Genomic DNA, 15,000 nt, shown 5'->3' with positions numbered 1-15,000 from the left:
TGAGTGTGGAGGGTGAGGGAGTGTGGAGGGTGAGTGAGTGTGGAGGGTGAGTGTGGAGGGTGAGTGAGTGTGGAGGGTGAGGGAGTGTGTGGAGGGTGAGGGAGTGTGAGGGCGAGGGGGGGTGTGTGGAGGGTGAGGGAGTGTGTGGAGGGTGAGGGAGTGTGTGGAGGGTAAGGGAGTGTGGATGGTGAGGGAGTGTATGGAGGGTGAAGGAGTGTGTGGAGGGTGAGGGAGTGTTTGGAGGGTGAGGGAGTGTGTGGAGGGTGAGGGAGTGTGTGGAGGGTGAGGGAGTGTGGAGGGTGAGGGAGTGTGTGGAGGGTAAGGGAGTGTGGAGGGTGAGGGAGTGTGTGGATGGTGAGGGAGTGTGTGGAGGGTGAGGGAGTGTGTGGAGGGTGAGGGAGTGTGTGGAGGGTAAGGGAGTGTGGAGGGTGAGGGAGTGTGTGGATGGTGAGGGAGTGTGTGGAGGGTGAGGGAGTGTGTGGAGGGTGAGGGAGTGTGTGGAGGGTGAGGAAGTGTGTGGAAGGTGAGGGAGTGTTGAGGAGGAGGGAGTATGTGGAGGGTGAGGGAGTGTGTGTGGAGGGTGAGGGAGTGTGTGGAGGGTGAGGGAGTGTGTGGAGGGTGAGGGAGTGTGGAGGGTGAGGGAGTGTGTGGAGTGAGAGGGAGTGTGTGGAGAGTGAGGGAGTGTGGAGGGTGAGGGAGTGTGTGGAGGTGAGGGAGTGTGTGGAGGGTGCGGGAGTGTGGAGGGTGAGGGAGTGTGTGGAGGGTGAGGGAGTGTGGAGGGTGAGGGAGTGTGTGGATGGTGAGGGAGTGTGTGGAGGGTGAGGGAGTGTGTGGAGGGTGAGGGAGTGTGGAGGGTGAGGGAGTGTGTGGAGGGTGAGGGAGTGTGTGGAGGGTGAGGGAGTGTGGAGGGTGAGGGAGTGTGTGGAGGGTGAGGGAGTGTGTGGATGGTGAGGGAGTGTGTGGAGGGTGAGGGAGTGTGTGTGGAGGGTGAGGGAGTGTGTGGAGGGTGAGGGAGTGTGTGGAGGGTGAGGGAGTGTGGAGGGTGAGGGAGTGTGTGGAGGGTGAGGGAGTGTGTGGAGGGTGAGGGAGTGTGGAGGGTGAGGGAGTGTGTGGAGGGTGAGGGAGTGTGTGGATGGTGAGGGAGTGTGTGGAGGGTGAGGGAGTGTGTGGAGGGTGAGGGAGTGTGTGGAGGGTGAGGGAGTGTGTGGAGGGTGAGGGAGTGTGGAGGGTGAGGGAGTGTGTGGAGGGTGAGGGAGTGTGTGGAGGGTGAGGGAGTGTGGAGGGTGAGGGTGTGTTTGGTGGGTGAGGGAGTGTGGAGGGTGAGGGAGTGTGTGGATGGTGAGGGAGTGTGTGGAGGGTGAGGGAGTGTGTGGAGGGTGAGGGAGTGTGTGGAGGGTGAGGGAGTGTGGAGGGTGAGTGAGTGTGGAGGGTGAGGGAGTGTGTGGAGGGTGAGGGAGTGTGTGGAGGGTGAGGGAGTGTGGAGGGTGAGGGAGTGTGGAGGGTGAGGGAGTGTGTGGAGGGTGAGGGAGTGTGGTGGGTGTGGGTGTGTGTGGAGGGTGAGGGAGTGTGTGGAGGGTGAGGGAGTGTGGAGGGTGAGGGAGTGTGGAGGGTGAGGGAGTGTGGAGGGTGAGTGAGTGTGGAGGGTGAGGGAGTGTGGAGGGTGAGGGAGTGTGGAGTGTGAGGGACTGTGTGGAGGGTGAGGGAGTGTGGAGGGTGAGGGAGTGTGGAGGGTGAGGGAGTGTGGAGGGTGAGTGAGTGTGGAGGGTGAGGGAGTGTGGAGGGTGAGGGAGTGTGGAGGGTGAGGGAGTGTGGAGGGTGAGGGAGTGTGGAGGGTGAGGGAGTGTGGAGGGTGAGTGAGTGTGGAGGGTGAGGGAGTGTGTGGAGGGTGAGGGAGTGTGGAGGGTGAGGGAGTGTGGAGGGTGAGTGAGTGTGGAGGGTGAGGGAGTGTGGAGAGAGAGAGAGAGAACAGAGGTACCAGTAGCTTGCAGTAGTTGATAGTCATCTTACATCCTCTCACACACACTCTCTCTCGCTTCCTTCAAGTAACTTGTTTATCACCCAGGCTTCCTTAACTCCTCGGATGAAGTCTGAGTGCTCTTGTCCCCGAGACGTCGACAGTGCGACGTTTTGCCCCGCGTGACTAAAAACGTTATGGAGGAACTTCGTGTTACGTTACCTTAGGTAACTTAATCAGGCTTTTTTAATGTCGTATAGTATATTTAGGTGTGAGGGACGTACCTAGTATGAACCAGTAGGTCAACTACAGTGCTCATTGTTTCTTAAATAAGTGCGTTAAGTGGTTATTAAGATGTGTTGGTGGGTTAAGAGACCAGATCACCAGAACACTGTGAGGTCTCCGTGTGAAGGTGGTGTTAGGTTTGTGTTGCGTCTATCATGGCCACGTCGTCACTCATTACTTATCACCATATATATTGTTTTTGCTCACACAGAATTAAAAGCCTAAAATTTCTCAGGGTTTGATTACAAATAATGTAGAACATTAGAAAGAATATAAGAGGATTTCTAGCCATATAAAAAACTAATAAATGAGACAAACCTTAGTATTTGTGGAATAAGTCATAGGTCAGGTTGACAAAATGTCTGGAGAATTGAGAGGTGGATCAGGTGATCACGGGTCCTTGATGAGAGGCATTAAGTTCCCGTTGGGGGCGTCGCTGGCCGCCCTCAGACACCGAGGGCACGCCAAGGAAAAGCAGCGGAAGGCTCCTTCCACAGCTGACAAAAACAGTCTCAACCGGCGCAAAAGTCTTAGCGTCTCCGACATTTCTTCTTTTTCGGTTGAACGCATCACCCGACAACTGGTGCCGGAGAATGACCTAGCCAGGCAGAGCATGTCTGACCAGTCATCGCAGTCCAGTTATTTGGGGAGCCAGGGAGGAAGGGCTGGACTCTCCGTGGGCGGCAGTATCGGTGATCTCATGAATTCCGGGGAGTTTCGCCCTACAGGTGGTAATTGGTCACCCCGCACCTGTTCTCCCATCACTCTTTCCATGGTCAACGTCAGTGAACGTAAGAGTGCAGAGTCTCTGCTTCCCCGCACCACGTCTCCTGGCCCCGCTACCATCACAGGACACCAGACCGCCCCCCAACACATCAAAACAACCCTCTCCAAGGCCAGCTACAGTCTGCAGAGTTCCCATCGCTCGTGCTACAGTCACCAAGACTCCACCCAGAGCTGTACCTTCACTCTTAGTGTTGACGAATCGGACAGCAGTTCAGGAATTACAGATGACGCTGGTGTTAATTTGAAAGAAACGATGCAAGTGAATGAACTGAACGGGCGGGAAAGGGTAGGAGCAGCTGTGAGCTCTCCTGAGAGTCGCAGGTGTGTCAGAGCAGGAGGGAGTGGCAAGACAGGCGAAGAAGCTGTGACACCTGTGAGAGGTTACAACCTTTCACCCAACATGAAGCCTCGCTACCTGGAACACAAGGTGACCATCGCGGTGGAGCCTCCGTCTCACCTTCAGCAACGTCAATCTACCACACCACCTCGGGAGGGCGCCAGAGCCGACGATCCTCAGCTTCAGTACGACCCGGGCCCCGGGGAGCAGTCCTATATGAGGACCAGCTCGCAGCTGCAGTGTTCTCCGGCACCGTCTGAGGACCTCCATAAGGACGCCAAGGATGAAAGGAACTCAAGTCTTGTGCTGAGACACCCGCGGGTGAACCACAGAAGCAGCAAGAAGATGAGCATGGCTGAGAGGACACAGATGCTGGCGTATCTCATCCATGACCAGCATCAGCGGTGCAGCAAGGAGTCCTCACTCTTCGTGGTAAGATCATTCTATCTATCTCTCTCTCTCTCTCTCTCTCTCTCTCTCTCTCTCTCTCTCTCCTTAAGGTGAATCCTTCATGCGCGGGATGCTTGCTTACTTGCTTGTGGAAGTCCCTTGATGTAAACGTTCTAGGTGAATTCAAATAGGAAGTGCGTCTGTCTCGCACTCAGCAGACGGAGGATCGAGCCTCCACCACGTCTTGCACTGAATGACCCACATGGGTTTAGCGCTTAACATGAATTACACATGATGCAAAGAAGCGGAGTTTACCCCCCTTCCTCCTTGGATCAGATCTGACTAAGTTACCTCGCTATTTTCCTGGTACTTTAGGACCTCCCCTCAGGATTTAGTGCTTCCCAGTGAATATAGCAATAATAATAATTTAATATTAATAAAGACGTGGTAGGAAACTAGCCACTAGTTATTCATCCAAGTGACTTTATTACCCATGTAAAAGTCTTTACCAGTGTAGCCACTGGGGTATATACGAAGATATACGACTTAAGGTGTGTATATATACCGAGACTTTGCTGTAATCCCTCTTCTGGGGGATTCAGATGTCCATGACTGGTGTTTGTACTCACCTATTTGTGGTTGCAGGGGGTCGAATCACATCTTCTTGCCCCTTCTTGGATCGCTACTAGGTCCACTCTCTCCCTGTGTGTGTGTGTGTGTGTGTGTGTACTCACCTATTTGTACTCACCTATTTGTGGCTGCAGGGGTCGAGTCCTAGCTCCTGGCCCCGCCTCTTCACCGGTTGCTACTAGGCCCTCTCTCTCCCCGCTCCATGAGCTTTATCAAACCTCGTCTTAAAACTGTGTATGGTTCCTGCCTCCACTACGTCATTTTCTAGGCTATTCCACTGCCTTACAACTCTATGACTGAAGAAATACTTCCTACTATCTCTCTGACTCATTTGTGTCTTCAACTTCCAATTGTGGCCTCTTGTTTCTGTGTCCCCTCCCTGGAACATCCTGTCTTTGTCCACCTTGTCTATTCCACGCAGTATTTTATATGTCGTTATCATGTCTCCCCTGACCCTCCTGTCCTCCAGTGTGGTCAGGCCGATTTCCCTTAATCTTTCTTCATATGACATTCCCCTTAGCTCTGGAACTAACCTTGTCGCAAACCTTTGTACTTTCTCTAGTTTCTTGACGTGCTTTATCAAGTGCGGGTTCCAAACAGGTGCTGCATACTCCAGTATGGGCCTGACATACACGGTGTACAGTGTCTTGAATGATTCCTTACTAAGGTATCGGAATGCTGTTCCCAGGTTTGCCAGGCGCCCATATGCTGCAGCAGTTATCTGATTGATGTGTGCTTCCGGAGACATGCTCGGTGTTATACTCACCCCAAGATCTTTCTCCTTGAGTGAGGTTTGCAGTCTTTGGCCACCTAGCCTATACTCTGTCTGTGGTCTTCTGTGCCCTTCCCCTATCTTCATGACTTTGCATTTGGCAGGATTAAATTCGAGAAGCCATTTGCTGGACCAGGTGTCCAGTCTGTCCAGGTCTCTTTGAAGTCCTGCCTGGTGTGTGTGTGTGTGTGTGTGTGTACTCACCTACTTGTGGCTACAGGGGGTCGATTCACAGCTCCTGACCCCTCCTCTTTGATCCCTACTAGGTCCACTCTCTCCCTGTGTGCACATGTGATTGTGTGTGCATGTATGTATGTATTTAATGGTTTGCGCCATAAAAACGTGCTCTGACATCCTCGGGTTTTTCAGCTGCAACATTACGCCTCGTCTTCATTAATTACGAGGATCTGACAACACGTAGCTTATCTGTGAGTAATTTACACTAGTTAGGTTTTAATCCTGTTGAAGTCAAGAGGATCACTGAGGCTGCATCTCACCTGTACGCTAATAAAAAAAATAGTCATCTCTAAAATACAAATTAAAGTATGCTATCAGTATATAATGTATACACAGATAAATAATGTGTATAATGTATACACAGATAAATGATGTGTATAATGTATACACATAACTAGTGTGTATAATGTATACACATAAATAATGTGTATAATGTATACACAGATAAATGATGTGTATAATGTATACACAGATAAATAATGTGTATAATGTATACACAGATAAATAATGTGTATAATGTATACACAGATAAATAATGTGTATAATGTATACACAGATAAATAATGTGTATAATGTATACACATAAATGATGTGTATAATGTATACACATATATAATGTGTATAATGTATACACACATATATAATGTGTATAATGTATACACATAATGTGTATAATGTATACACATAAATAATGTGTATAATGTATACACAAATGTATATAATGTATACACAGATAAATAATGTGTATAATGTATACACAGATATATAATGTGTATAATGTATACACATAAGTAGTGTGTATAATGTATACACATAAATAGTGTGTATAATGTATACACATAAATAATGATGTTAATAAAATTAAACTAGTGTAAGTGAACATCGTTGACTATTTTCAAGCGACGGAATTTTTTTAGCGAAAACTTTCATGGAACGAAGAAGATTTCTTCAAAGTCTCGACCAAAGTTAAGTAAAGAGAGAAAAACATTGTGTTTGAGTGGCATCTGTTTGATGTGTGTGTGTGTGTGTGTGTGTGTGTGTGTGTGTGTGTGTGTTTGTACAATACCGAGAAGATGAAGAATTAGAAACGTGTGTATATTGTAGACGTTTCGTCATCCAGTGGCTTTATTAATACAAATTCAAGGACTTAATTGGAAGACAGTAGAACTATATACAAAAGATGAGGTAATGAGTCCCTCAGTCTTGAAGTTGGCATGAAGAATGGCTCTTATATAAGCTCCATTCTTCATGCCTGGACTTCACACTCTTCAAGACCACGGTGCTCTTCACCAACTACAAGACTGAGGGACTGATTGCCTCATTTCTTGTAGTATATATTTCTACTGTGTTCTACATAAGTCCTTGAATTTGTACTGATATAACCACTGGACGGTGAAACGTCTATAGTAAAAATATCCAGATATTGCACGTGTGTGTCTTATTGTAAATACAGTTTGGCAACCGATACGTCATACAGTTTATTTCCGTTGTATTGGCGAGATTCTCATTTGATTATATGAATTATTCGCGTTCAGCACCTGCTTCAGAAAAAAAATGTAATTTTTAAAGGGGTGGACGGGTAAGCTAGTGCAAGGCCTCCGTCAGATGACCAAACTCTCCAGCTGCAGGTCATCATAAGACTAAGACCCGTGTTAGGAAAAATAACTTGACCTGTTTCCTGACGAGCCTTACCTAATCTACTTCAATGCTTTTGACGGACTTTTCAAGAAATCGGCGATGTTGATAATTTAAAATACACTTTATGGTGGGGGAAAGCAGGTTTTTATGCTACGTTTCTCTCAAGTAGTATATACCGATGAGTGAATTTCGAACCGGAGGCGAGGTGTGTACTCGTGACTGCGGCATTTGCGAAGTCTCGACCAGCATGTTGGTTCACCCTTATACAATACTGTTACACTCACGGGGAAGCGTTAAATCCTTAAGGATCATACAGCGCTTGTGGAATGGAATTGTTAGATTTAATCCCTGGAAGGATAGGCTTTAATCACCCAGGTTGAGAGTGTGTGTACACCGTCAGCAACTTTTAACTATTTTGCATGACAGAGACTTACAGAAATACTAAACCGAAGTCATCGTTGTTCTTCACGCTTACATCTGTAGCAGAGCAGTATGTTGTACCATGCTCTTGTGACTGTACCATGCTCTTGTGACTGTACCATGCTCTTGTGACCACCATGCTCTTGTGACTACCATGCTCTTGTGACTGTACCATGCTCTTGTGACTGTACCATGCTCTTGTGACTGTACCATGCTCTTGTGACTGTACCATGCTCTTGTGACTGTACCATGCTATTGTGACTGTACCATGCTCTTGTAACTGTACCATGCTCTTGTAACTGTACCATGCTCTTGTGACTGTACCATGCTCTTGTGACTGTACCATGCTCTTGTGACTACCATGCTCTTGTGACTGTACCATGCTCTTGTGACTGTACCATGCTCTTGTGACTGTACCATGCTCTTGTGACTGTACCATGCTCTTGTGACTGTACCATGCTCTTGTAACTGTACCATGCTCTTGTGACTGTACCATGCTCTTGTGACTGTACCATGCTCTTGTGACTGTACCATGCTCTTGTGACTGTACCATGCTCTTGTGACTGTACCATGCTCTTGTGACTGTACCATGCTCTTGTGACTGTACCATGCTCTTGTGACTGTACCATGCTCTTGTGACTGTACCATGCTCTTGTGACTGTACCATGCTCTTGTAACTGTACCATGCTCTTGTGACTGTACCATGCTCTTGTGACTGTACCATGCTCTTGTAACTGTACCATGCTCTTGTGACTGTACCATGCTCTTGTGACTGTACCATGCTCTTGTGACTGTACCATGTTCTTGTAACTGTACCATGCTCTTGTAACTGTACCATGTTCTTGTAACTGTACCATGCTCTTGTAACTGTACCATGCTTTTGTAACTGTACCATGCTCTTGTGACTGTACCATGCTCTTGTAACTGTACCATGCTCTTGTGACTGTCGTCCAACAGAACCCCGGAGCAAGAGGTATATTTCTCGTGTTACCAGAACAAGAACTCTCTATGTGAGGGATATTTCCCGTGTTACCAGAACAAGAACTCTCTATGTGAGGGATATTTCCCGTGTTACCAGAACAAGAACACTCTAGGCGAAGGATATTTCTCGTGTTACCAGAACAAGAACACTCTAGGCGAGGGATATTTCTCGTGTTAGCAGAACAAGAACTCTCTATGTGAGGGATATTTCCCGTGTTACCAGAACAAGAACACTCTAGGCGAGGGATATTTCCCGTGTTACCAGAACAATAACTCTCTAAGGGAGATATATTTCCCGTGTTACCAGAACAAGAACTCTCTAGGTGAGGGATGTTTCCCGTGTTACCAGAACAATAACTCTCTACAGGAGGTATATTTCCCGTGTTACCAGAACAAGAACTCTCTAGGTAAGGGATATTTCCCGTGTTACCAGAACAAGAACTCTCTAGGTAAGGGATATTTCCCGTGTTACCAGAACAAGAACTCTCGAGGTAAGGGATATTTCTCGTGTTAATTACGAGAGTCCGCTGCAAGTTTTGTTTATCTGAGGCTCGGCCGGTCAATCTGGTTGAGTTCACGTATGAGGAAACGAACACGATTGACCCTTGTTATGCCTGAAAAATGTAAGATATGTGGTAAAAATTATTTTTTATTGCGTTATGCACCTCTCAGTCCGTCGAAGCAGTTATATTCCAGAGGTTTTTTTGTGTGTACAGAAGAAAATCGCTCTGCAGTATAACGGAAATCCGGGAATCTAGTGAAATACGGGACTCACGAAATCGTAACGAGCGCAAACAGATCACAGAACGGGGTTTTTAGGCCTCGCTTACCGGGAAATACGGGATCGAGTGGGGTGAAAATCTGGGTATCCGTGGGAAGAGTTTTTGGTCCGTGGGAGTCTTATCAGTAAATGATTTTACGAGTTCTCTCTCACCGGGACCCACACGGTTGACTGGAGGCAGAGGCCGCACCACTGATGTTACACCACCTTGTTAATAATAATAATAATAATAATAATAATAATTCCTGCAAGTATATAATTCAACTTACACAGACGATAGCTGACATTATTGACATACTGTATAGAAAGTCCCTTGTTATTCAGAACATTTCGGGCAAATTAGGTTAATTTTGTTCCCAGGATGCGACCCACACCAGTCTGCTAGCACCCAGGTACGTACTTACTGCTAGTGAATAGGGACAGCAGGTGTCTTAAGGAAATACGCTCAAATGCTTCCATCCGTACCGGGGATCGAGCCACGGACCTTAGTGTGTGAGCTTAGTGCGCTACCAACCGACCTGATCTTGCACTTCAAATCGCTTCGAATATTGAATCACAAAACAATACCCGGAGGGTATTCCGGGGGTCAACGCCCCCGCGATCCGGTCCATGACCAGACCTCGCGGTGGATCAGGGCCTGATCGACCAGGCTGTTACTGCTGGCCGCACGCTGGAACATTTCACAAACAACCCACACTTACAAGAGGAAATTTTAGACAACGTTTCGGTCCTCCCCGGACCATTATCAAGCCACAACTGTCACAGAATATCATATTTGCCACCAACATTTATGCTGGTAACAGCTTAGTTCAGATTTTCCCGAATGTTACGTCCATGGCGGCACTCAGTCTCTAGAGCAGTTGAACGATAATTAAAATTCAAGATTCACTTAGTAAATCGTTATGCTTTTCTTGTGAATATTTTTCATAAATGTAACATGAAGTGATGGAACTGGTCTGTGTGTGTGTGTGTGTGTGTGTGTGTGTGTGTGTGTGTGTGTGTGTGTGTGTGTGTGTGTGTGTGTGTGTGTGTGTGTGTAATCGGGCACAAGTTGACAGATATTTACGGAAGTAGCATACAGGTGTTAACGGTCCAGGTGGACCGTTAACACCTGTGGAACCAGTGTCAGCTGTTGATGATGTCAGCCAACTGATGTTAGGGGGTTGGCAGTGATGTTAGGGGGGTTAAGGGGGGGTTAGGAAATTTAACAGGAGAAAAGGAATTTTGAGACAAATTTTGATAGTGTCAAACAGCACGACTATTACTGCCACTGCTAGTCCCTGTTGCTGCTAGTAATACTGCTACTAGTATTATTGCTTCTCCTACTACTATTAATACTTTACTAATATTACTTTTGCCACTACCACCACCACTACTACTACCACTACTACTACTGTTACTACCACCACTACTACTATACTGTTACTACCACTACTACTATACTGTTACTACCACTACTACTATACTGTTACTACCACTACTACTATACTGTTACTACCACTACTACTATACTGTTACTACCACTACTACTATACTGTTACTACCACTACTACTATACTGTTACTACCACTACTACTGCTACTGTTACTACCACTACTACTACTGTTACTACCACCACTACTACTACTACTGTTACTACCACTACTACTACTGTTACTACCACCACTACTACTACTACTACCACTACTACTACTACTGTTACTACCACTACTACTACTGTTACTACCACTACTACTACTACTATTGTTACTACCACTACTACTACTGTTACTACCACTACTACTACTACTGTTACTACCACTACTACTACTGCTGTTGTTACTACAACCACTACTACTACTTTTACTACCACCACTACTACTGTTACTACCACTACTACTACTACTGCTGTTACTATCAACACTACTACTACTGTTACTACCACTACTACTACTACTACGGTTACTGCCACCACTACTACTACTGTTACTACCACTACTACTACTACTACTATTGTTACTACCACCACTACTACTACTGTTACTACCACTACTACTACTACTGTTACTACCACCACTACTACTACTACTACCACTACTACTACTGTTACTACCACTACTACTACTGTTACTACCACTACTACTGTTACTACCACTACTACTACTGTTACTACCACTACTACTACTGTTACTACCACTACTACTACTGTTACTACCACTACTACTACTACTGTTACTACCACTACTACTACTACTTTTACTACCACTACTACTGCTGTTGTTACTACAACCACTACTACTACTTTTACTACCACCACTACTACTGTTACTACCACTACTACTACTACTGCTGTTACTATCAACACTACTACTACTGTTACTACCACTACTACTACTGTTACTACCACCACTACTACTACTGTTACTACCACTACTACTATTGTTACTACCACTACTACTACTGTTACTACCACTACTACTACTACTGTTACTACCACTACTAGTTACTGCCACCACTACTACTACTGTTACTACCACTACTACTACTACTGTTACTACCACTACTACTGCTGTTGTTACTACAACCACTACTACTACTTTTACTACCACCACTACTACTGTTACTACCACCACTACTACTACTGTTACTACCACTACTACTATTACTGTTACTACCACCACTACTACTTTTACTACCACCACTACTACTACTGTAACTACCACCACTACTACTACTGTTACTACCACTACTACTACGTCACTACCACCACTACTAATACTGTTACTACCACCACTACTACTACTGTTACTACCACCACTACTACTACTGTTACTACCACCACTACTACTACTTTTACTACCACCACTACTCCTGTTACTACCACCACTACTACTACTCCTGTTACTACCACCACTACTACTACTGTTACTACCACCACTACTAGTACTGTTACTACCACTACTACTACGTCACTACCACCACTACTAATACTGTTACTACCACTACTACTGCTGTTACTACCACTACTACTACTGTTACTACCACTACTACTACTGTTACTACCACCACTACTACTGTTACTACCACCACTACTACTACTACTGTTAATACCACCACTACTACTACTACTACTGTTACTACCACCACTACTACTACTACTGTTACTACCACCACTACTACTACTGTTACTACCACTACTACTATTACTGTTATTACCACCACTACTACTTTTACTACCACCACTACTACTGTTACTACCACCACTACTACTACTGTTACTACCACTACTACTACGTCACTCGCTCTCTTTCTCCATCTCTTCTCCATTTTTCCCTTCTCACTCTCCCCCTCTCCTTCCCTTCCCTTCTCTCTCTTTCCCCCTCTCACACTCACTCTCCCCCTTTCCCTTCTCACTCTTCCCCTCTCTCTCTCTCCTTCTACCTTTCCCTTCTCTCTTCTCTCAAAAAATGGTGGGGACTCGCAGGAACCAAGGATCAGATGAGAATGGTTCTGGTAGGGAGGAGTGGATGGAGGAGCAGTGGAAAAGGATGGAACAAATGTGGGAGAGAAAATTAGGAGAGCTTTCTGAAAAAATGGAGAAAGAGCTCTCTGTGAAATTGGAAAAGAGGTTGGAGAAGGAGACAAAGAATTGGGAGGCACAAGTCGAAACTGCAGTTGCCAAGATAAGGGTCCTAGAAGTTGAGATAAATAGGCTGAAGCGAGTTACAGGGGCAGTGACCAGAGAAGACACAGCATATGAAGCTGCGAGGCCGAACAGGAAGGAAGGAATTATGAATTATGCTAAGGTCATATCAGCCTGCCAAGGAGGACCAAGGAGTGAAAGGGAAGAACAGCTGGTTGCAGATGGAGAGGGTGATAGGTCGAATGCTGAGGCACAACCAGGCTATCAAGAGCCACTGAAAAAATCATAGGCTTCAGGAGAGAGAGGAAAGGACACACACTGAAAGGCAGCAGGAAGAAAGAAAGGAGATTGAGAAAATCATCACGGAAATAGGTGAAGAGATGGACGAGATTGTAAATTTTCAGAGAATAGGGGGGTACTCGAAGGGGAGAAACCGACCAATCAAGATGATTCTCAGGACGGAAACAGTGCAGAACAGGATCCTCCAAGAGAAACCACGATTGAAATACTCGGAAGAGTACAAGAGGGTGTTCCTAGACAGAGACAGAACAAAATCAGAACGACAGCAGCTGAGGGAGAGGACAAAAAAGCGAAAGGAGCTAGGAAAAGAGACAAGGATGGAACCAGCAGAGGTCAGTCAGAGCAGAACAGGACAGCAAGGGCAAGCACACACACAACTATTCTCAGAACCATACAACCTATCACACCATCCCAACACACACTACAATCCATACCCACAGCCTCCACCCAACACCGAGCTATAGAATCCCACAGTATGCCACCAGGTCTCCCACCCTCACAGGCCCCCCAAACCACAGTGTTGGAAAGGAAACTGAAGGTATGGTACACAAACGCTGATGGAATAACAAATAAGTGGGAGGAGTGGCATGAAAGAGTCAAAGAAGCATCACCGGACATCATAGCTCTCACAGAAACCAAGCTTACAGGTATGATAACAGATGCCATCTTTCCAACGGGATACCAAATCCTGAGGAAAGACAGAGGGAACAGGGGGGGTGGAGGAGTGGCATTGCTGATCAAAAATCGCTGGAATTTTGACGAGCTGGAGAGAGGAGACAGCGGAGAAGAAAGTGATTACATAGCGGGAACACTTCACTCTGGAGGTCCTAAGGTGGTAATAGCAGTGATGTATAACCCACCACAGAACAGCAGGAGGCCAAGGCAAGAGTACGACGAGAGCAATAGAGCAATGGTTGACACACTGGCTAGAGTGGCCAGAAGAGCTCATGCATGCAGGGCAAAGCTCCTGATCATGGGCGACTTTAACCACAAGGAGATCGATTGGGAGAACTTGGACCCGCATGGGGGCCAAGATACATGGAGGGCTAAGATGATGGAGGTGGTACTGGAAAACTTCATGTGCCAACACGTAAGGGACACTACAAGAGAGAGAGGAGAGGATGAACCAGCAAGGCTGGACTTAGTATTCACCTTGAGTAGTGCAGATATCGAGGACATCACATATGAAAGACCCCTTGGGGCCAGTGAAAATGTGGTTTTAAGCTTCGAATACACAGTAGAGCTACAAGTGGAGGGAGAAGCAGGAAGGCCAGGACGAGTGAAGCCAAACTACAAGAAAGGGGACTACACAGGAATGAGGAACTACCTGAACGGGGTTCAGTGGGACAGAGAACTGGCAGGGAAGCCAGTTAATGAGATGATGGAATATGTAGCAACAAAATGCAAGGAGGCTGAGGAGAGGTTTGTACCCAAGGGTAACAGGAATAATGAAAAAGCCAGGATGAGCCCATGGTTTACCCAAAGGTGCAGGGAGGCAAAAACCAAGTGTGCTAGGGAATGGAAGAAATATAGAAGGCAAAGGACCCAGGAGAATAAGGAGAACAGTCGTAGAGCCAGAAACGAATATGCACAGATAAGAAGGGAGGCCCAAAGACAATATGAAAATGACATAGCAGCGAAAGCCAAATCTGACCCGAAACTGTTGTACAGCCACATCAGGAGGAAAACAACAGTCAAGGACCAGGTAATCAGGCTAAGGAAGGAAGGAGGAGAGACAACAAGAAATGACCGTGAAGTATGTGAAGAACTCAACAAGAGATTCAAAGAAGTGTTCACAGAGGAGACAGAAGGGACTCCAGAAAGACGGAGAGGTGGGGCACACCACCAAGTGCTGGACACAGTGCAC

General features: G+C 46.5%; 2 protein-coding genes across 12 annotated transcripts in view; both read left to right on the top strand.

The window, feature by feature from the left end:
- Nucleotides 1-15,000, top strand: part of unc-13 — a 1,383,522-nt gene that overhangs the window by 646,673 nt on the left and 721,849 nt on the right. The window lies entirely within an intron of this gene.
- Nucleotides 2,006-4,467, top strand: LOC138853717 (uncharacterized). The gene has a single exon (XM_070091954.1). It carries the CDS (start codon nt 2,598-2,600, stop codon nt 3,864-3,866), a length of 1,269 nt encoding a protein of 422 aa, XP_069948055.1. The 5' UTR covers nt 2,006-2,597; the 3' UTR covers nt 3,867-4,467.

This window comes from Cherax quadricarinatus, chromosome 38, assembly GCF_038502225.1.
Source record: "Cherax quadricarinatus isolate ZL_2023a chromosome 38, ASM3850222v1, whole genome shotgun sequence".
Classification (NCBI taxonomy): domain Eukaryota; kingdom Metazoa; phylum Arthropoda; class Malacostraca; order Decapoda; family Parastacidae; genus Cherax; species Cherax quadricarinatus.
Note: the sequence above shows the minus strand (reverse complement) of the source record. Positions and strands in the feature narration are given on the sequence as shown.